Genomic DNA, 23,378 nt, shown 5'->3' with positions numbered 1-23,378 from the left:
AAAAGTGGCCCAAGTTGACACAAAAAGTGCATCGTATGAATTGGGAGTAATTAATATGTCCATGAAAGAAAAAGGTGACTTTATTATTAATCAGCATTTCCAAACCTAAATGCCTACAGTTAGGCTCTTAAGTCCACATTTAGGCACCTAAAGAGAAGTGGCCTGGTTTTCAAAGGTGCTGAGCACTTGCAGCTCCCAGTGATTTCAATGGGAACTAAGGTTATAAATGATAAGTGAAAACAGGGTTTTATGATGGAAAGTGTAAGTCAACCTTAACTACAGGTGTCATTACAAGCTGTGCCTACTGTCAGATAAAACTGTACAAAGTAATCAGAGTTATGAAAAGCAAGTCTTGTATGTTCCCTGTCATTTACAAAATTATATATGAAGTATCCTCAGTTGGCCTTTTACCTAGCATTTATTAGTTAGCCAGTTTCCTGGGGCTCTGTGTATCTCCCTACCCTCCATGGATGCCCTGAGAGCTACTGAAAACCCCTTTAGATCTGAGGAATCAGCGGGATTGGTGAGTCCTACTCCTGTCTGCTGTGCAATGAAACAACCTCCCACCACCCAGAAAATCTGATGGAAACTCCCATGTTAAATCACCTCTCCATGTTTTTTTCTTCCTCTGTGTAGATGGTGATGCAACCTTAAGGAAATGTTTGCAGTGGCCCCTGCAAAGTTGCTCATATGGCCTGTGTCTTCAGATTTATAAACTTCAGATCCCATTGACCCAATGGGCCTGCTTCTCTGTGAACTCCCATTTTAAACTAAGATTTACTTAATTTTGAACAATGGTGATCTCCAAAAAGAGCATAAACCTGCAGATGTGCTAAACTACAGGAAAATTCTCATTCAGAGTATGGTACATTACAGTGTACCTAAAATGGTATAGAAGGCTCTGGCACAGATCCTCAACTCTTAATTATTATAGCTCCATTGACTAATGGAACTATGGACAGTTGACATGACCCAAGGATCTGCTTCTTTGTGCAGGGGTCAGCAAGGTGTCCATAGTAAAAATTTTGAGGTCTGTGCTAACTTTTCAAGAAACGTTGAACGACTGAATGATTCCCCCCCGCCCCACGTTCATCACTAAGTACGGTAATTTTGTCAAGTGTCTGTTGCGCAACATGGTGGTGCCAACCGCTGCCTTTGTGTGTGAGACCTTTGCACTGGAGTGAATTTCACCCACAAAGCAGTAATCCACTGTGAGTGTGCCAGTCATAGCGTGGTTGTGTTCCTTTTGGGTTTTCAGCCCCTATAGAACACAATATGGCTCTCAAACATGACGACCAATCTGGTTTATTTTCATTTAAAATATACAGTTACCAATTAACCTGACTAAATGTTACAATTTAATAAAAATATTGCCGGATGATATTTTTATTAAGATTTAACAAAAGTGAGTTAAGTCTTTAAATAAAACCCTGCCTTTAAAAATGAAATTTAATACCTAAAGTCCTTGTTCCACTTTCTCAATAACATGCCAAGAATTAAAATAATTTCCACTGAACAGCATTAGGCTACATGCTGATTTATGCAGCATATATTAAAACCAAATACTGCAAAGTATATTCAATTTTTATTAAAGGAAAAATTGTTGTTAGACATTTTAACATTATAGAATGGATTAAAGGATTTAGGATATACACATGGGAAGGGTACAATTATGTGAATGAGCAGACTTCTTATGAAAATCTTTTAAAAAAGAAACTCTTAAGGGCTTTTTCTAATGAGACCTAAACCAAATTTGAAATCAGGGTGTAACGTTATATTGCACGGCTGCTAAAAAACACTTTCAAGTTAACCAAGGACATGATTGTTCTCACCTAAATAAGTACCAGATTTCTGTATTTAATATAAGTGTATACAGTAGTCCTACAAAGATTAAATATTGGCTACATACCCAGACTGAAGAGACTGGAATGGTGTCTCTCAACTTTGCATCACGCAGAATGCAACTCTAAACTACTGTTTTGAAATGTTGTAGGTGTTTGTGAAATTCAAACAACAACAAAAAATCTCCAAAAAAATGTTATTTCTTTAAAAAGACAGAAAAGCTGAAGGCATGTTCATCTCATTATTGGAGAAAGTAAGTGCTATATTTTCCCCTGTATGGTGTGACAGGGAGCAGCAATTCTTGGTTAGTTTTACAATTGGGGTGGGGCAGAGAATGGGAGAAAAAGGTAGTATGCTTCCCCGCTCTCATAGCTCCCGCCTGCCTCTTTGCAACAACAACAACAAAAAAGTGAGCAGAGCTCCAGCTGAATTTTGAGGGGAGGGTATAGGACCTGGCCTAGAGAGTGGAGTCAGGGACTTGGGGCACATGCTCCAACAAAAACCCATTGTCACTTAGTGGGAAACAGCTGCTTAAGTTTCTATTAGCAGGGTCAACATTAACTTGCTCTATAGCTTCATCCTCCATTGGATGGGACAGAATTATATAAAAGCCACCAGAAGGGCTACTAGCAGCATAGAAACTGAACAAACTAGATTGCCAATGTTGGGAAACGGTATGGGGAGCACTTCATGTGTAAGGCAAAGATCCATTAGATTCAGGCCACAGTTCCCCATGGATCTCCAGCCTGTGGGATTGACAGACCATCTTCCAATCTCTTTCATGCTATCACCTGCCCTTCCTCCAGGAGGAGGCAGTATGGTATATTTTCAGTCTGCAGAGTTTTCAGTCTAAGGTTTCCCTTTCTACCAAAGAGAAAGAAAACAGTTTTAGAGTGTAGCAGTTTCATCTCCTTTACAGTAAAGATTGACATTAGCAGATCATGTTATGTTATAGCCAGGTAATGTAAATTCTTTTATGTAAAAGGACTGGAGTGTCTTATAACAGAGTAAACGTGTATTAAATTTGTCAATACGATGTATGGAATGTGTGTACAAACCTAATACCTGTCAAAACCCATTAGGAACATCATAAAACTCATTGTATTGTCATTCTTTTTAATACCTTGCCCCCCGCCATTTGAGTATATAACTTAATAAATATGCCTTTTTCAAATCTTCCACGTATCACAAACTTTAGGTAATAAAGTTTATAGCAAACCATTCTGGGCTGCAGTGATTTAGACATGGCACTCACTAATAGTAAATTGTCATCCTGTATCTAAATGTTATGTTGCAGTCTTAAATATATTACCCAAATGGAAACTCTGCATATTAAAAATATAATGTTTTTAATTGCCATTACTTTGCAAACGTTAATGCAACTGCATTTAAGTACAGTGCTGCCTTTTAAACCCTGAAGACATTTGATAAGGAAACATAACTAGCAAATGATGTCTTTCTCATAACCTTTGCTACCACCTACGCAAGTAGAGAAACAGTAAAACAGTCTGCAGCTTGAAATGGTCAGTGCAGTGGCAGAAGGCCAGCATCATTTCGCAGCGTCAGCTTAAAAAAACCTTAATGATTAACAAATGGGTTGTTGCCTGAAGAGTCCGTCCTTTATGACCACCAAACTGGTGGCCTCTTAAAAAGTAGCTTTTAATTGTTCTGTAGGAAAACATAAAATGCATCTAAAAACTCACAAAGGAAGACATCGTTGTCATCCAAGCTGACTTCATTGTATGGATGTCGCAATAATGTGCCATTTTAAATAACTGATGTCCCAAATAAAGGTACAGTAGCATTTGGTGAGGAAATGTAAGACTATATATGGCATGTCCCAGTACTAAGCAGAGCTGCATGTACCACTGGTTCTGTTTTGTTCAAATCTGTTAACATGATCTTCATGCTAAAAATACCTGTGTTACGGTTTAACCACAGAGTTTCCTTTTGAAATTAAAATAGCAATCAGCAGCAGTCTAAAAATATTGCCGGTAGGCCAAGCAATTTGTATCTAATTAACTAGTTTAGATTCATTGCCCCTGTACGGTAAGTCAGACACTGCCAATAAAATCTTCTTAAACCAATCTGTTGAAGAAAAACAAAAAATCTGCATGTTTTGTTGCCTGAATAAGCATCGGGAAAGTATACAGCTTCAGAAATAAAATGTTACATAAGACCTCTCATTTGTTCAAACCTGTGCTCCTTAGTGGGATGTCCCAGTCCAGTGTTTGGGAACTCTAATGGGCACCGAGGCACATCAGTTACTTTTTTACATTCCTGATTAGCCCATCCAAGTGCAGGACGTGCAACATCACATTAAAATTAGTTAAAAACTGGACACATTTTCCTGAAGCCAGGTCTGTGACAGCATTTTCCAAATGCCCCTCAGCGGTTAGTTAGCTGGGGGAGGGCATCACAGAACAGTGGCAGTGCAACTTTCCTCCTGCTGCCCTGCTAACATGAGGGGATCAAAGATGAGCATGATTGGTTTCATTTTCCTGAAGGAGGAACTGAGGAGTCAAAAAATTAGGTGTGTGACAAAGGACATCAGATTGCTCTCTGGCTTGGGGTGGCCCAGGCTATCCCATTTCCTCCTTCAGAATAAATTCATCTCCAAACAGCTTGGCTCAGTTTCCAACTGAGCCATCTAAGAGATAACAGTTTCAGTTTCTTTTCTGAATAGTTTGAGGTAGAAATTAATACAGACACACTAAAGAAACCACATTAGAAATCATGGGTAAATCCTCAGCTGCATCAGAATTCTGCTCAGTGCAGCGTGGGGGATCATTGGGCTGTCAGGGATTGGCTCATCCCCAGATATAAGTTAGAGCAGCCCTCAGGATGCTCTAACTTCCATCTACTTATAACAGCCCCCTGGGGCTGCTGTGATGACCAGGGATCACCAGAGCACACTCTGACCATGTCTCCAACATACTTATGTAACATCAGCAAGGAACGAGTGGCTTAGAACTGGCATAGTATCATCTAGGCTTTCACCCCATGCTAGGAGAATCTCCAGCTGCTCAGTTGGGGTAGTTTTGGCACTGCCAAAGCAGCACCAACAGTCCCTAGCAGGGCCAATATCTAACAGCACCCCCACCAGAATTAAATGAGATAGTCACTGAGTGCAAAGCGTCCAGTAGAAACAGATACTAATTGAGAAGAGTGATATTTTCATAACAAAACCCCCTAGATATAAAAAATCCCTCAGTATCCTAACACCATATCACTACTCAAAATTATCGTTTTGAACTATAACTTAGAATCGTAGGGTTAGACGGGATCGCAAGGGTCATCTAGTCCAGCAGTTCTCAACCTGGGATCAGCAGCCCCCGGGGGACCACCAGCCCTTTCAGCGGATCCGCAGTGCCCTGAAGCTGAAGACTGAGCCCCGGCACCCCCTCAGGGCTAAAGCCGGGAGCTGCGGCACTGAAACCCCGAGCCCCAGTTCCCCCATGGGGCTAAAGCCGGGACCTGCAGGTCTGAATCCCAGAGCCCTAGCAAAAACCCCAGGAGGCTGAAGCTGGGAGCTGCGTGGCTGAAGCCACAAGCGCGGATGTCCCCACGTGGCTAAAGCCAGGAGCTGTAGGGCTGAAGCCTGGAGCCATGAGCCCCGGTGCTGCTGTGGGTCTAAAGCCATGAGCCCTGGTGCCTTCAAGGAGCTAAAGCAGGGAGCTGCAGTGCTGAAGCTGGGAGTAGGAGGCTGAAGCCCTGAGCCCTGGCGCCCCCCACGTGCAGAAGCCGCACCTCCCCACAGGGCTGAAGCCCAAGCCCATGCCCCGGTTTCATCCCCAGGAGGTGGGGCTCAGGCTTACAGGTGAGCCCCGAGGGTGGGGGCCACCCAACGTGTCAGTCAGTCTCACCACCTTCCAGCCCAGCCCTGGCTCTGCCCCCAAAAAACCTGGCATGCGAGAGCTCACTCCTTGGTTTCTGCCCTGGTCCCAGTAACACCAGCCTCGCAGGTTACATAGCTCCATTTCCTGGATGTAAAGGAGCAATTTCAGCAGAAGCAGGACAAGTTACAGAGCACAGGGGAAATTGTTGTGAGCGTAGACAATAAATATCAGAGATGGATAACTTTTTAATTCGGCCATCAGCTTCAAAACAACAAAGCCCACAGAGAATTGATACCAAATTTCCTTCAATAAGTTCAACACCGGAAGGGCTGAAGAATACCGAGTAGGTGATGTGAGTAAGAAACAAAGCCCTTATTAACCTGGCAACATTTTGGAAATATGAAGACAGCTATTTGAATTTTGGCTTTATTTGTTCTGGAAGTGGAGATACACCTCAACTGCAGTGTGTAATTTGTGCACAAGTACTGTCCAATGAATGTTTGAAACCCTCCAAATTGCAGAGAAATTCAATTAGAAGCATGAAATCTATTAGGATAAGACCATTCATTTTTTGAGTGAAAGGCCAAGGAACAGCTTGGTACTAAAGCAGTAATGAAATCCACAACTACCGCCGATAAAAAGTTTGAGAGTTCATCCTACATAGTGGCACAGAAAATTGCTAAAACAAAAAAATTGCATACCATTGCTGAGACTTTGATAATGCCATGTGCTATTGAAATAACAAGGAAGTGTTTGGAGAGAAGGCCAAGGTACTGACAAAAGTACTGATATCAAATGACACTGTCAAATGATGGATCACTTCTATGTCAGAAGACATAGTTTCTCAGTGTATTGATCGGCCGCATGACAAGGATTTTGCTATACAACTAAATGAATCCCCACACATTTTGAAAACGTCCCATTTACTTGCCTAAGTTTGGTATGTGTGGCATAAGGAAATAAAGGAAGAGTTTTTGTTTTCCAGAGAGCTCAAGACAACATCAAAGTCATGACATTTTCAAACTGTTAGATGGTTTTAGGATTTCAGCAGAAATCAGCTGGACTAATTGCATCGGGGTCTGAACTGCTGGAGCTGCAGCAATGACTGGAAAGCATTCTGGTGTGCAAAAAATAAAAGCTGTTGCACCTTGCACTATTTGGATGCACTGCTTTTTACATCAAGAGGCACTAGCTGCAAGAGATATTGAACCAGGTCTTTACAGTGTTCTGAACACAGCGGTAGCACTCATTAATTTTATGAAATCCCGAGCAACAAACTCCAAGTGTTTTGCTGCACCTTGTGAGGAAGTGAGTGCAGAGCCCCATTTCTTGCTCAGCCATCTCACCTCTGTATGCATATCTCGAGGCAGAATGCTTGCCCGTACATTTCATCTCAAGGAAGCATTATGTACTTTCTTAGCGGATAAGAAACCTGAACTTGCCGAAGTGCTGAAAGATGATGTGTGGTTGACAAAACTGGGTTACCTCACAGACATATTCAGGGAAATGAATAAGGTGAATAAAACTGTGCAAGGTGGAAACACTAATTTTATTGCCCAGCATGAAAGAATTGTGGCATTCAGAAGAAAACTACAGCTCTGGAAAGTTCTGTGGGAGCATTACTGATATATTTGAGCTCTTACATTCTTTCATTCAGGAATAAAACATGGACTTTGACATAATTAAACCTCAGCTAGCAGTGCATCTGTCTGGTCTGCTTAACAAATTTAATGGTTATTTTCCCAAACTCACAACAGAACAAGCTGCTACACACATGGGGACTACAAACCCCATTAGTGAGAAAATTGAAGCTAGTTGTCCACCCAATGTCCCATCAAAACTGTTAGAAGAGTTCATTGACATTCATCAGACAGATCCCTCGGAATCAGGTTCATCTGGAGACATTTTGGTGCGAGTGTTCCAATGAATACATCACTGCTTCTTCTGCAGCACGGAAAGTTTTGATCCCCTTTAGTACCACCTACTTATGCGAAGCCGGATTTTCAGCCATGACATCACTGAAAACAAAGTACTGAACCAGGATGAACACAGACCATGACATGCACGTGTGCTTGTCAAACATACGCCCATGTCTTGACAGAATTGTTGATCAGCACCAGCAACAAATTTCACACTGAGTAAAAAAAAAAAATCAGTCTTTTTTATATTTGTAGCTATATTGTCCTTTTATATATATGTGTGGGTGTGTGTGTGTATTTGTGTAACTATCCATTTAATACAGCTTTTAATGTACTGGATATGCAGAAAAACAGTTGTGGCACAAGTGGGCCATGGAGTTTTTATAGCATTTTGTGGGGGCCTCAGAAAGAAAAAAGGTTGAGAACCCCTGATCTAATCTAATCTTCTGCCAAGATGCAGGGTTTGTTGTGCCGACCAGGGGGAGGCAATCTTCAGCACTCAGCCCATCAGGGCAATCCTCTGGCGGGCCGCGAGACATTTTGTTTACGTCGACTGTCCGCAGGCACTGCCCCCTCCTCCTCCTTTTCCCCCTTTTTAAAGCTGAGCACTGCATTAGCCCTCTTCAGTCTCCTGGAACCTCTGAGATTTCCTCAGCTAATTCCATCAGTGCCCTCAGGTGGATAGTATCCGGTCTCGCTGATTTGAATTCATTCAAATTGGTCAGAAGATCTCTGATGTGTTCTTTGCTTATCCCAATCTGCATCCCTTCCTATTTATTGTCTGTGGTAACTTTGCTAGTTATCTGGTCACACGTTATTTTTTGTGAGAAGACTGAAGCAAAGTAGGCATTGATCAGCTCTGCCTTCCTATCATCTTCCGTTACCAGTTCACCTTCTCCATTGAGCAGCGGACCCACACCGTCCTTGATCTTTCTTGTTTTTCGGACATATTTGAAGAACCCCTTCTTGTGGTCTCACATTCCTTGCCGGCTGTGACTCATCTTAAAACAGAGCTGCAATTTATTTGTTCTTGTAGTAGGTAAATAGTAAATAGCTTTTAGATTCTAAATTATCATGGTTTATAGAAAAGATTTTCAAGATTATACAGCAATTGTCACTGTAATTATAACACAAACTATAATATTTACATATCTGATATTTCCATAGAGCTATTATCCAGTGTATTCTTATATTTTAATGCCATTAAAGTCAGCTCTAGAGATATTGATGCCCAGCAACTTGGAAAATATCCAACTCTCACATGACAGTCAAACAAAACTGTAATACTTTCCCACTCATCCCTGGAAAGGGACAAATTTTCAACTGACCTCAGATCAACATCTACACACAAATTTGCCCATATATTTTTCTGCACATGCAAGAACTGCATTTGCACACAGACTGGGTAGATTGTTTGCAGATTTGATATGCAGACAGGAATTCACACAATTTTTACAAGCGCAAAATTAGGGGCCACAAAACTTTCCCCCAAAAGTACTATTTTAACCTCAGCACCTTTTTTCCTTGCTTTCTAAACATGGTCTTTTCTTACTTTGCCTAGCCCTGACCAATACTTGTAGATTTACAAAATGGTGTATAAGGAGGCTCATATTATACACTGTGGCAGAAATTTATGATAGTAAGATGGTCTGTATGGGTTTCTGTGTCTTTTACCCATCCTGTCATTTTGGAGATTTCTAATCTCGCCTTTAAACCATTCCACTCCTTTCTTCTAACTGCCTAGTACACCATTAGCATTTATTTCACTACTATTTAGCTGAATACTCTTATGCAATACTTTAGTATCCACAACAGAGGTGCTGTTTGCTCAGTCCTTTCTGGAAAGTGAAGTTGTTCTCAGCAATGTTCTTAGTCCCAGTCAGACTGAAGAACAGCTAAGATCCCTTGAACTTTGTGTGTTTAAGTAATATTTCTGTTTGTTGGCCCCTCAGACAGGCAGAGTGTATCCCTTCTCTGTCTCTTTTTAAAATGTGCTACAAAACAGTATAGCAGATGGGCTCCACATACAATTTCAGAGGGACCTCTTTACTTCTCCACACACTCAAAATTGAAAATCCTAATCATGCCACAGCCCCTGAACTCTGTGCCAGGCTGATAGTTGAGCTGACAGCTTCCTGGCTCCTGAGCAGCTGAGATTCCAGATAATCTCTATAGCCTGTGGCTAGGATTCTGGCCTCCCTGTCCCTTTGGACAGAAGCTGAACTTCCAGACTGACTCTTGGCCTCCCTTTTTGCTTCCCTGATTTCTAAGCTGGTAGAGAACTGAGCTCACTCCTGAGATCCTGGACTGACAGCTGGACGCTTGGCTTTCCTGCTTTGCTTTTGGCCCTGGTGTGAGCCCTAGATTCTTGTCCCCCACCCCCACACCCACAGAGGTAGTGAGACAAACATTACAGCATTGGAACAGCAAATAAAAAGCACGTATTGTATTTATTGAATGTTATAAATAAGTAATAAACCAGCCCTCTATCGGGTCTGGTAAAAAAAACAAATGGAGTACACATACTTCCTTGCTTTGATGTAATTTAATTACTAGAGTATATTGATTATAATGGCATCCACTAGTGTTGGTGTAGTTAAGGTGTTGTGGTATTTTCCATTGTAAACCTTGATTTCCAGGACTTAATAAAAGTTGCTTTTAAAAAATCTCTAGAAGCTGAATCTTGTACCCTGTACAAGTTCATGGTCTGAAAGCAAGGGTGGTTTCTTTTTCCAAAATGTTATTAAAATTATCTTAACCATTGTTGTTAGAATGAAAAAATTATTAGTTATGTTATGGTTTCAGAAACATTAAAACAACAATCCAGTTCGGATTTGAACCAATATAAGTAAGGAAATTCAAAGCTAAGGCACTTACCCTTTCCTTATTTCAACCTGGTGTCCTCAGTATAAAAACAGACTCTATGAGACATAAAATCAGACACTCTTATGAGATCCTTGCAATAGCTATGGTAAATTGGACAAGTTAAATACAGAGTAAAAGCCTTAACTCTAAATGTACTTTTTCCTGTGTATTTCACGCCATACCATTATCTTCACATATGGTACGTGGGTTTGTCGTTGGGTGTTTCAAGACAAGAGTGTATCACTTAACATGACTGCACTTGTGTACTTTATTGTAAGCTATGAAAAACTTTGTAAAATAACTTTGCTGCAATATAGATTCCTGCCTGCTATACAAAGTTTGTTTTACAAGGAAGGTATCTAATCTGTGAATTTTTTTCTTTGCTTGCCACAAGCCCTTATATGGAAGGTTTATAGTTTAGCACCTCTGATGGCAATTTAAGAATTTAGATTTAAAAATTCGAATGAGGATAATAAAGATACAAATAATGAATGGCACAAAGAAGGTGAATTGGACTCATTTACCCTTTATCGTAATACAAGAAAAAGAAGACATTCAATTAAATTGAAAGACAACAAATTTAAAAACGATAAAAGGAAATATTTTTCAACAATGCACAGTTAACCTTTGGAACACATTGCCACTACATCAGGAGGATTCAAAATAGGATTGAACATTTATATGGATATTGAGGACATCCACAGTTATGTTAGATAGGATTAAAACAATTGGGAGGGACCTACACCTTACACTTCAGAACATTTGCCAACTTCTCACATCTAGGGCTAAGGAAGAAACTTCCCTTATGGAAGTATCACAGTTATCAGGCTAACTACACCACTTGATCCTTCCTGGTCTCAGCCATCACCTATCTCTTGGAATAGAATCACATGATTTTCACACTCTCAGACTGGGCCTTGAGCTGCAGTCCCCAGGTGCAAAACAGGATTAACTCAGCAGACATGACTTATGTTCAGTATCTGCTGTTCTGGTCCCACCAGGAGCTGGCTAATACAGTGACAAAGCAGCCTTCTTAAAAGTGAAGTCTTATTTGTTTAGCACAAAAGCATTTCAGAGAAAACAAATCTTAAAACAATGAAACAGTCTGTACACACATCTTGCTTATCAGGTGTCTATCCATTTTCCACCCAGGAACCCTGGCAGGTCTAAGCTTCCTATAAACCTCCTGATACTTGTAGGGTCTAGGTGGCGTAGTCTGTTCCCTTAACTCACAAACTATTTCTCCTCCCCTGCTTTGGGGAAGAAATCACTTTTTTAACTGTTTATAGCCCTTTTACCTCCCAGCACTGGCAAAACAGCTGTGCAGCTTTGGACTAGAGCCTGGAAATAGGCCATTGTCCTACTATATACCCCAACTGTTTGTTGGGAGGTTGCTTATCTAGATTTATTGTGTTGCTTCCCTGCTTGTTTTCCAACAGACCCCTATTAAGCTAAACCAATGCATTCATACAGGACCTTTACTTCGCTGACCAGATCACATACAACAGTCATTAAATTATTCCATAGCCACATTCTTAGATAGCAGCTCCATGTCCACCTTGGGCAGATTATCCCATAATTGTCCCTAGAGAGTTTCTACAACTTCCTCTCAAACAGCTGACAAGATACTCAGAGGTCCACTGGTTTGTTCCAGTGTAGCAATTCCTTTGTTCCTAAGATTGAGGTTTACTGTTCTACCTGCAGTACTTCGCAGATTTTTTTCTATTTGGGCTAGGGCAGTTGCCCCTCACAGAGCAGTGTTTTACCAGGAAGTTTAGAAGACACATCTTTTCCAAAGAGAAAATGAGCCAAGGACATCTGTCAAACTAGCCTCAATATTCCGGTGATATTTTAGATAAAAAAATTCAGGTTTCATATTTATTTACTTATATGTTTATTTTGCAGTTTTATATATTTTTCAGATCACAACTAGAATAAATGTAACCCTTCTGCCGGGGGTTGTCAGCAGCAAAAAGAGACAGGTTCAGTGTTGCAGGTTTTCCCTCTAAAGACTTAAATAACACCAGCTTGAGCTCCGCATCTGGAAACCCAGGAAATGATGTATATCACCCTATGTGCCCTTGAGGAGCGATACTTCCCCACGCACAATTCTTCTCCCCTAGCAAGAATAGAACCCAGGGGTTTAAAACAAAGAGAGCTTTATGCAGGTGGGGCACCTGGGTGTGGAGAGGACACAAAAAATAGACATGGGAAAACCAGCAATTAGTAAGTTAACAAATTCTGTGAGTTAAGACTCCCAGCCTTAGGGTGTCTTCACAGTAGTTCCAGCCTCAGACTTCCACTTGCATTTCTGAGTAACTAATGCATTCTAGCCACTTTCCTCCTCCCCAGTTCCCCCACTCACAGTTTATTGTCCTGGGCCAGAGATATCCCAGGATTCTGGCAGGTCACTGCTATCTGGACTGCTCTGGGGTCTCTATCAACTCACTTCAGCTTCAGTCACTAGCTAGGGAGGCCCACACCAGAGTCTATCGGATAGGCTACTGATATCTCGGCACTTTCAGCTCATGTATCATCTTAAAGTCAGCTCAGCTTTGTGCCCTTCATTGTTTTGTAGCTGTTCCAACTCAGCTCTTTAGAGAATGCTCAGTGGTACCTAGAACCCTTCACAAAATCCTTATCAGAAAAAAAAACTCCCAGCAGAAAATCAGAGTCACTGTCCCCTTGTAGTCACTGTTCAGGGTTCCATACCCAACTGTGCTTGACTGTAGTGTCGGTCATGGTGGCCACAGGCACAGTTAGTGTCAGTCAGCGTTTTTTTTCATTTCCCAGCAGAGTCAATAGCATTTTATTGCCCCAGACTCAAAACTTAGCAGTATTTTAACCAGAATACCCCAAACTGTTGCTTAACCAAAATGCAAATGAGGCCCAGCCCATTCAGTCATTTCCCCCTGTTCACCAGCAGATGCCAGCACAGAGCTCACATCTGGCGTTCACAAGCAGCTGTGAGCCGAAGCCCTATTTCACTACCAGGCATCAGTAGTAAGCACTGTACAGTCTAAGGCAGGGGTTCTCAAACTGGGGGTCAGGACCCCTTAGGGGGTCATGAGGTTATTACATGGGGGGTCACAAGCTGTCAACCGCCACCCCAGACCCCGCTTTGCATCCAGCATTTATAATGGTGTTTAATATATTAAAAAGTGTTTTTAATTTATGAGGGGGGGGGTCGCACCAGAGGCTTGCTATGTGAAAGGGGTCACCAGTACAAACATTTGAGAATCACTGGTCTAGGGCTTCGGGGCTTATAACATTATTATTCATAGGGGTTTTTTTATATTACTGCCTAGGGACCAGCCAAGAATGGGGCCCTGTTGTGTTAAGCTCAGTAGAAACAGAGAGAATGGCTTCACGTGCAGCTGGGGAGGGGGTGAGATTCCCAGCTCTTGTTGACATACTCGCGCTAGCTTCATTGAGCTAACACACTCAAAATAGTAGCGTAGCCAGGGTAGCACAGGCATAAGTTAGCTATGCTGAGGCGAAGCCCATGGGTATGTACTCAGTACAGCTAGCCCATGCCGCTGCTTGCCGTTGCCTGGCTCCACTACAATTTTTCATGCACTAATTCAGTGAGAGCTATCATCAGTATGTCAATGCAAGCTGGGAATAACACTCCTGATTGCAAGTGTAGACTACTTCCAGAGTGGTAGACAATCCCTGCCCTGAGGAGTGATAGGATACACAAGCAGAGCGAACAGTGTGATGGCAGCAAATGTGACATGAGTTCCATGAGTTTGTTTTCGTTAGGAGAGGATTAGCTAAATGGAAAGACAAAGGAAGGCAGAGAGATGAGGGGGCCAAAGCAGGTGAGAAGAGGAAGGAGGAATAAGAAGGGAAGCTGTGAAATGCATCTGAGGTGAACAGATTGGAAGGGAGGGGAAGGAAGAGGGTTGGAGCTAACAGCGAATCTACACAGGTCAGAAAGCGTCCAGTAAAAAAATGTAGAAAATACTCTGAGGACATCAGCAGCATCTGTTGGTTCCTGTTCAAGCTGCTTCTGCAGCTGCTCCTGCCAGCTTTGGTCTCTGACTGGCTTCTCCTCGGTGTTTCTTTCCCCAAGGCCACATGGTGGTATTGGGAGGGGAGTCGCCCTGGGTCCTAGTGTCTCCAGAGGGGAGGTCGCCCCTGAACAGCTCTGGGTCCTGAGGGTGCTTGAGTAGGGGTATTTCTTTCATTGTGAAGACTAGCAACAATGGTAATGCTGGGCAAGTGTAATCTCTTTTTGCTCTGGAGTGAGCATTTAGCAGAGGCTGCTCTGTCTTTGTTGCAACCAGGTGCTGCATGAACAGCTACTAGAAATGGTTCTGGTAACAATGGTTCCTGAAAACACTGACACTTATTGCAAGCAAGTTTGTACAAGCTGCTTACCCTACAGAGACCACACAAATTGCAATGGTTTTAAGCAGAATGATTTGTTGGGATAACTCCCAGCTGTCTCTTTAGAGAAAAGAAGACATTTTATTTTGATGTCTGCTTTGACTACCTTCATCTTTTGAGCCTAGAAAGAAAAGGTACTTGACAAAACTATCTTAAAAATTCCCAGACTTACTACTACTATTATATTATTAATGATAAATAATAAATTATTAATTATTATTATTATTATTATTATTTGTATAATGGTAGCACCACAAGGCTCCAGTCAGTATCCAGGGTCCCAGTGGGTGGGTGCTATACAAACATATATAGTTCTAAAAGTTAGCTCTTGCCCCGAAGAGTTATAACCTAATTACAGAGTGGACATAAGAGTGGACAGGGTAGACAGGAGAGAGGGAGAAGATGAGAGTAACAGTAATGGAAACACACAATAACATGGACTGGTAGTGTGCATAATTTGCAGGTTTATGGGGTTTATTTATTAAGAATTGTACACACTGGGAATTGTTGCACATAGAGGGGAGAAGTGATCAACCAAGCTGAGCAAGTTTAGAATGTGCATCAGCTTCTGAAATTCTGTCCTGACATTATTGTATTCCAGCTCCTGACAGACATTGCCTGATTCAGGGGTTCTTGAATGAAATCACCAGATTCACAAGTCCTGATTTATAATCCTGGATCCTACAGTTGTTGCCTCAGCCCAATAAAGTGTAGAGAGAGAATATGTGATGGTCTGGTGTGTTCTAAATATTTTATTGCTAGGAGTTTGGGACAGCAGCATTACTCACAAGTGGCAAGGCCAGCCACATCATCGTTTTTCCATTTGTTGTATGTTAATTACTACGGGAGGAAGATTGCTTTGCTAGGAGTATGTCACTAACAAGAACAGAATAAAATCAATCTATTCCCTCTTGCTGAAATGTCACTAATTATCCAGTTGCTATGCTGCTTAGGTATTGGTTATACTATAAGGACTATAGTTGGATACAAGTATTCAGTATGCCTAATAATTCCTTAATAAAAATTGCTAATCATTTTGCTTTTGATGTAATTCAGTGTAAAGCTAGGTGTTTTGAGAATTGGGCTTTTGTCTCTCCTAGACAGGCTTCTTGTTGTTGAATCTGTAAAACATAATAATGAAAGGAGAAGCTTCACATGTGACAGGAGAACTCTGATATCCCGTAATTGTGCTTCATCTTTATTATCTACTAACTTCAGGTCTCAAAGACCTTGTTGAATATGTACTTTAGTGGTACAAAAATATGAACCCTGCCTTTGTCATAGTAAATAGCGTAACTGTTGCTGTTTGCTCAGATGAAACAATAAATTTTGAAGTTTGTCATCTGCTGCTACAAAAATTTTCTCCATTTTATAAAGATTATAAAATTATGAAAATCAATCAAAACTAATAAATATGGAAAAAGAGAAGAGTTGGTAACAGAAAAATTTTATTTAGAATTGGACTAAAAGCTTCTAAATACGCTTAAAATACACACAGCTAAAAGAATCACATTTTATTTTAAATTCCTTTGGATATTTTTCTCTATCCTTTCTATGGTGGTGGTATCTTAAATCTTGACTTTTGCACAAAGTATACTTACTGCTAAATAGTTAAAAACTATTTCAGTTGTTTCTCTTTATTCTCCGTTGCTCATCAAGTTGCTTATCATTTTGTATGCTTGAATAAAGAGTTAAAATAGGATGAGGACAGAAGACATTAAACTAGATGGATTAAGAGCAATTCCTTTGTTTTAGGGTTTGCAGTTCTTCCTATTGCTCACCATGAATTGCGGTGCTTGGGTGTGCTCTGGAGCTGCACTTGGAAGAGATAAAGCATTGGCAGCCATGAGCACCATGCACTGACAAAAATGCTTCCCACTGTTCCCCTGAAACATAACCTTCCTTAGCCAGTAAAGATCACTGCTGTGTGCTGGACCCCGTGTTCTTGCTGGCCCATCACCTGGCAGTAGCCATTCTTCTCAGTTGATTTCACCTTATGGATCATAAATAATAAAGCACCATTCTCAGTAGCCCTATCAGTGGTTCAGTGCACTTTTCATCTACCCCCTATAAGACTGATCCCTAAAGCCTAATCCAGTAAAGCACATAAGCACATGCTTAATTTTAAGTGTTTGCTTTAAATCCCATGGAAGTCAGTAATAATTAACACTGATATCAGTAGAATGTAAGCCAATCCCTAAAATTAAGCCTAAACTTAATTGCTTTGTTGAAATGGGATAGACTGCAGAATCAGGACCTAAATCACTATTTTTTCCAAAGTTTCAAGGGTTCCTAGATAAAGGGTTTGTTAATTATGTACAACCGTTTTGTTTAGGCAGTCACATAGCCAATAGTGTATAGGCTACTTTAATTTTCTAACATGAGCAGTCCCACTGAGTACACCAGAACTAAGGGCTCCACAATCAGGCTCCTCTCATAAAAGCTTTAAGTCAGTGTCTGCTACTGGATAAATAGGATATAAACCACTAGCAAAAAGTGAGTTTATCTAGGATGCACTTAATACCATACCTCTAAAATGTTTGGATAAATCACGCAGAAAGTAATAAGAAGCTTTTAGCTTTTAATATTAAGTGATAAACAGACTGAGTATCCTAGTCCTGTTTTAGGAAAAAATTAATCAGCTTAGCTATCGTATTCACAAGTTTAATGCTTTGAGAGAAAAGTGATTGTCTAATTTTTTTTTCCACAGTAATTAAGGAAAGTCAAAAGCAGCAACTGGAATCTGTGAGCTACTCCTCTCGCTATGCTCTGGGACTCTTTTATGAAGCTGGCACGTGGATTGATGTCCCCTGGGCTGCACAGTACATCACCAATAATCCCTGCATACGCTTCATCTCCATCGATAATAAGAAGCGCAACATAGGTCAGTGCTCCTATTATTTCCCTTAAACACAGTAACAATAGAGGGTGTAGATCATGAAAAATGCTGTTTAATTGAGTGTTGCTATTCTGAACAGAGCAAGTATTTAACTCCAAGCCACAGGGGATAAAATTTAATGTCACATTTGGCCTGTAATAAAAATGCACTATGAAACCAGGGAAGTTTTCAGAAAATCATCACCCAGCACATGGTTTGTATTACTGAATTTATGAAAACAGTGTCAGAGGATTTAAAACGTCAAAATGTTACTATTCCAAGAAATAGCGTACATTCTATTATTTCAGAGTAGCAGCCGTGTTAGTCTGTATTCGCAAAAAGAAAAGGAGTACTTGTGGCACCTTAGAGACTAAACATTAATTCATGCACATGCCAGATTATCTACCATCATCTATTATTTTACAACTCTTGATCTTTCCATTGAGCATGCTTGGAACTGTTAATGAATTATATAATCAAGCCTGATCAGTCTAATTCAGTGTTAGCTAGTTTATTTTTTCATCATGGAAAATCTTTGAGATTACAGTATGTACAGTATTACTTCACAAGACTACTTTGCAGAGTGCTGCTTAAGAGCTTAGCAGGCATTCTGTGAGGCTTACCCTTCTCATCTCTTTGTTGAAGATAGTCAAAAAGCAGATATTATACTGTACTTATTAATCATCGTTAGCAAGAATCCCATGGGAAAACTACAACTCTTGGATCATGTTAAAAGTAACTATGGGCAACTTTCTAATATGTATATTTTGTGAACCATTAATCTTTTTGGGGGGGGGGAAGGGAATGTTGGGTGAGTTTTTTGTTTTGTTTTTTTATTGCGGGGGAAGGGAAGAATGTGAATCCTATATTGCTGAAATTCTTGGAAAATAAAAATTGGCATAAATTTGTGATCACTACATTGTAGTGAAGTGAGGTTCTAACTACCTTGGTTAAATCTCTTGCACTTATATTTGGTGGCGTTTCTTAGAACATCCCAACTACACAACTATTTCAAAAATCTAACTGGGACGTCCATAGTCTAGTGGACTGAGCATGGGGCTAGGAATAAGGAGATCTGAATTTCTCTTCCCAGCTCTGCCACTGACTCACTGTGACCTTGACAAGTCAGTGAACTTCTGTTACTTTATCTGTGAAATGGGAATAATAATCTATCCATTTTTGCAAAACACATGGATATTTGTGCTAAAAAGTGCTGTGAACTACTGAACAACATGGGCGAGTAAGGATTCTCAGGATCAGGTGCTATATAAATACAAGGTAGTATTAATTAACTGAACTGAAGCAGATGAACCTAGAAATATTTCTTTTTAATCTATCTTGTTCAGTCTGAACTGATTGAGTTTAAATTCATACTTCGTATATGCACTGATCAGCATCTAACTGTGAAAGTACTCAGGTGTGCCCATCACTAGGGTTTCCCAAATACCAACAAAATTATAAAGTAATCATATCAGAAAGACTGAATTCATTTTTCCTTGTATTATACCAAATACATGGAATTTTAAAACTATTATTGTATTAGTTACCATCTTTAAGAAGTAAGGCAAGCCATTCTTTAGCATTATTATTGTGGGAAAGCTGTAGCAATGAGATGATCTCATATTTCCCTCAGACAGCAAGAAAACCTGAGGTTGTTCTACTTACTGGTGTAAGGGTACAGCTATGGACCAGCTGCCTGGAAAGGCTTGCCTCCTGCTTATATAGTTTTCACCCTGTTTTCTAACTCCAGCATCCCCAAATAATACAGCTGTCAAGTAGGTCTCAGAGAGAGAGGCCATTCCTGAGATATCCCAGGGGCAGCTCATGTGAGATCATTAAAGATCACCATCTGGACCTTGACCTGAATCCAGTAATGAACAAGGAGCCAATGTAACATAACAAGTTCCCAAGTGATATGCTTAAGTCTTGCTGTGCTGCCGTTGCATGCTCAAACTTCCTGGTTTTCTCTTCCATCCTCACATTTACAGTAGCTAATTGTGGTAGTCGGGCTTGGAGGTGAGAAACTTCTATTTTGATGTGGCCAGGTCCCCACTTGGCCACTGGGGATGATCACAGGCATTTCTTGTTCCTGTTGCGTCACCTTGAAGATCAGAGAGTGTGTGTCCCCAAACTGAGGGTGATGATGTAGTTTGGGCCATCGTTTCTAAGTATTTCCCTTTTCCCACCAAAATCACCTGGCGTCTTTTTCAGGTTTTGTTTTAGCCAGTGACTCGTACTGCCCCAGGCATACTGACTGATGGTGCTGTTTATTGATGGCACAATTAACCAACTGTGTAGCAAGTGTTTTGGACATATTAATATGTTACTAAAGATCATCAGAATTTATATATTCAAGATGACACACTCTTTCCACCTAGTAGTGTGGGCTCCAAAGTATCATGATGATAAATTCTCTAGGAAAGTGCAATTTCTCAAGAAAAATGAACTGCCTAGCTGTTGCAGGGTTTGAACAAGCTGAGGACCAGCAATTGCAGATGAACTGCCTCCCACAAGGCCTCATTACAACATATAAAGAGCCAGCCAGCCCTCTCTTTTGTACTCGGTTCCTTGTTAACTTGAATTTTAGAAAATTAAACTTTGTTCCAAGAAAACTAGTCGTGGAGTGGGAGAATAATGCATGTTAGCAAGGAAAGAGAAATATTTCTGATGGTGGGCGCTCCTGCATAGCATGGGAGGTTTGAAAGACATGCCCTTGCTCTGTTTATTAAGGATATTTTAATAAATAAAAATATAAACATCTGAATAGCACAAGTAAACTGTCAAGGAGAGATTCTTGTTTCTTTATACACAACTCCTAATGTTACGGGAATATGTATAATTACACACACACAAGTAGCATTCAATGTGTAGTTTACTTATATTAGCAGTATAGTAACTGAAACACTGTTTTACAAAGTTTTCTTTGATTAGTTTTAGTATATATATATAAATAGTTTACACTTAAATTTTTCTCTTACTGCAGCCTTAATAGGCGTACATTGTGTTTAAGTAAGAAATAGTTGCTTAAGCACACACACACAAAAGGTGGCAAATATTAAGATACAAACAAAACATGGTGGGGGGAACAGTGCCCCACTACTTTTATGTACGATAATGTATACACAATAAGTTAAGCAAAGATTTTATATTATCTGGGTTTTACATTGCCAATGAAAACTTATTGGTAAACAACACAGAACTGCAGCCTTGAAGAGCACTACAGCCTTCTGTTATGGGAATCTCAGTTATTTTTCAAAGTAATAGATGTTGCTAAAATAGATATATGCGTACACCGTCTGCACAAAGACAAGGGTATTTATAGCTGTTACATTCTATTGCTCGTTACAGAAATACCAACCTTTTCTTTTTTTGTTTACACAAGACTTGGTAATTATCACTTTGACTCATCTAGCAAATGACATCAGATAAGGAAAAAGAAATAAATAGAACTTTATAGTGGTAGTTTGACTTTTTGCTAGTGAGACTTCCAAATAAAAAGTGAACAATTTACTGTTACTAAAATCATGATAGGATGCCGTTTGTTATCAAAGCTAGTCAGTTGTCTCAGATTGGCAGATGAGACCTAAGCCAAGAAATAATACAGGAATAGTAATTTTGTTCATTTTAAGGAATATGATGTTCACTCATGGCATTACTGTGCTTTCACATAGGCTTTGCTTACCACTCTCTATTGATCAGGTAAATAAATATTTTATGTTGTATTTACTGTACAGAAGATGCAGGCCATTAAAGTGTATCATTGCTAGGAGACCCACTAGCTGTATAAAATAATGTACAGTATTGAGGTGCTGCTCAAGAGTCCCCACTCTGAGTTACATTATAAGACTTGATCCTGCAAAGGGATCTACATAGCTAACCCTTGACTTCACTGTGTGCTGGGGATCTTCACAGGGGACAGGTGGGGAAGGAATCCTCCACTGGAGCAGCTCTGAAGCCACTATAGTGGCCCAGAGGTTGTAATAAACTCAATGGCTAGTGTATTCCCTCTCTGCAAAGGAGAGCTGCTCTTGCTTTGGTTCCCCAAATCCCTGTTCCTATAGGGTAGGGGACTTTGCTAACAAAGAGGAGGGAGCAGTGTCTGTCCCATCACACTTATAGTATGTCATTGAGAAAGAAATTCCAACCACTCCCCTCAAGGAAAACATTCCCTTTGAATCTACTACACACAGCTACTATAAGACCAAACTTGATCTCACAGCTATGCAACGTTGTTGGCATCAGTTGGTTGTGCAGGTGCATAGGTGAGGGCAGAACTTGTCTCTGTAAATAGCAACTAATTGATACAGTTTGAATACTCTGATTCAGGAGCAAAACGAAAGGCTCTGGATTGCTTTGATGATAAATTATTCTGTTTTCAGTGTTGGCCTAATTTACTCTACCAGAGGAACCCTGTGGCCTAGTAATAGCAAGTCTGCTCCGGTGGGGGATACGTCAACACAAGCTGACTCCAGCTCCTACTCTGGTGGGTCAGAAAATGGCAAGCACAACCCACAATGGGCCGAGTCAGACCGGGAGTGGGTAGGCCATGGCATCCAGGTGGTGCACTGATTCTGTGGTTTTCATGGGCAACCTCCACCATAAAAGCCCTGGGGACTCAGAGGATGCAGACTAAATCCCGTAGCTGTACCAAGCCCTGCATTTGTAAAATCTGTACAGGGTTATAAAATGCAACTGTTACATATCGTCACTCTCACTTGAGGATTCTAGCTCCTTAACAACCACAGTATCAGGTACTTCAGCTGTCTCACCTTCCTGATTTATATTATAAAACAGAAAAATCAATAGTAACGATTATTCATTGATTGCGCCATTCCCAGTATCTACATGGAGTATGCTCAGCCAGTAACCTCAATGGAGTCTCACCTATATACACGAGCTGAGGAGCTGACTCACTGTTTTTTAATGAGGCTCATACCTGCAGATGTAGTGTTCTTGAACATTGCGTCATGAAAAGATCCTACTTCTATTGTATATTAACTTCTCTGCATAGTATGTATGTATATTAAAGAGTTAGACAATAGGCTGTTTTAAAAATTCCATTAATATTTATAAGGGACAATGGGAATTCTTCAGCAAAATTATTCCAAAAATCATATTTGTAAGACTGCAGAATCTTTACATTCTATAGGAATAAAGACAGATGACATACAAAAGGTAGCAAGTTCCGTTCTCTTATTTAATCAGCTATGTCATTATATAATTTAAAAGGAAGAGGAAACACATTTTCATGGTTTCAGGCTCAGCATAATTCTTAAGTATCCTTTTTACATTGTAAAGGGAAGACTCCTTTATCCTTCAGTACTGATGGAGCAGTTTTAGGAATAGGCAACAGCTAAAGCTTTGTCTCATGGAAGAGTCTACAGCTTATTACATGTGGATTTCCTTGATAATCTCATGCCTAGTCTGCCTCCTTATTATGAAGCCAGTCAGAAACAATCATGAGGATAAAGAAATACTAGATCAGAAATCTAATACTGCTCATACTCCTCTTACGTGAGTTCTTCTAAGACGTACGTACGTTACAGTGATACCATGCAGAATAAAGAACCTCTGCAAACCATGGGAATTTTTAAGAGACATTCAAGATCAGTCTGTTCTTTTACCAACCAATAAAATAGA

The 23,378-nt window shown here is 40.4% G+C and overlaps 1 protein-coding gene and 1 long non-coding RNA gene across 3 annotated transcripts in view; one reads left to right on the top strand and one right to left on the bottom strand.

Annotated features, from left to right (window-relative positions):
* Positions 1-23,378, top strand: part of RNLS (renalase, FAD dependent amine oxidase) — a 142,128-nt gene that overhangs the window by 92,123 nt on the left and 26,627 nt on the right. Inside the window, exon 5 of the mRNA XM_074959027.1 lies at positions 17,571-17,744. Within this exon, the coding sequence (XP_074815128.1) occupies positions 17,571-17,744 (174 nt within the window). The remainder of the gene's footprint in view (positions 1-17,570; positions 17,745-23,378) is intronic.
* LOC141991033 (uncharacterized) overlaps positions 2,624-23,378 on the bottom strand; it is an 83,349-nt gene continuing 62,594 nt past the window's right edge. The window contains exons 2-3 of one of the 2 annotated variants that reach the window (XR_012640318.1): positions 10,478-10,521; positions 2,624-2,706 (exon numbers count right to left, since the gene is read on the bottom strand). This is a non-coding gene — a long non-coding RNA (uncharacterized LOC141991033). The remainder of the gene's footprint in view (positions 2,707-10,477; positions 10,522-23,378) is intronic. The other variant, XR_012640319.1, reaches the window with a different exon arrangement.

This window comes from Natator depressus, chromosome 7 (assembly GCF_965152275.1).
Source record: "Natator depressus isolate rNatDep1 chromosome 7, rNatDep2.hap1, whole genome shotgun sequence".
Lineage (NCBI taxonomy): Eukaryota > Metazoa > Chordata > Testudines > Cheloniidae > Natator > Natator depressus.
The sequence above is the reverse complement of the archived record's forward strand: the minus strand, read 5'-3'. Positions and strand labels throughout refer to the sequence as shown.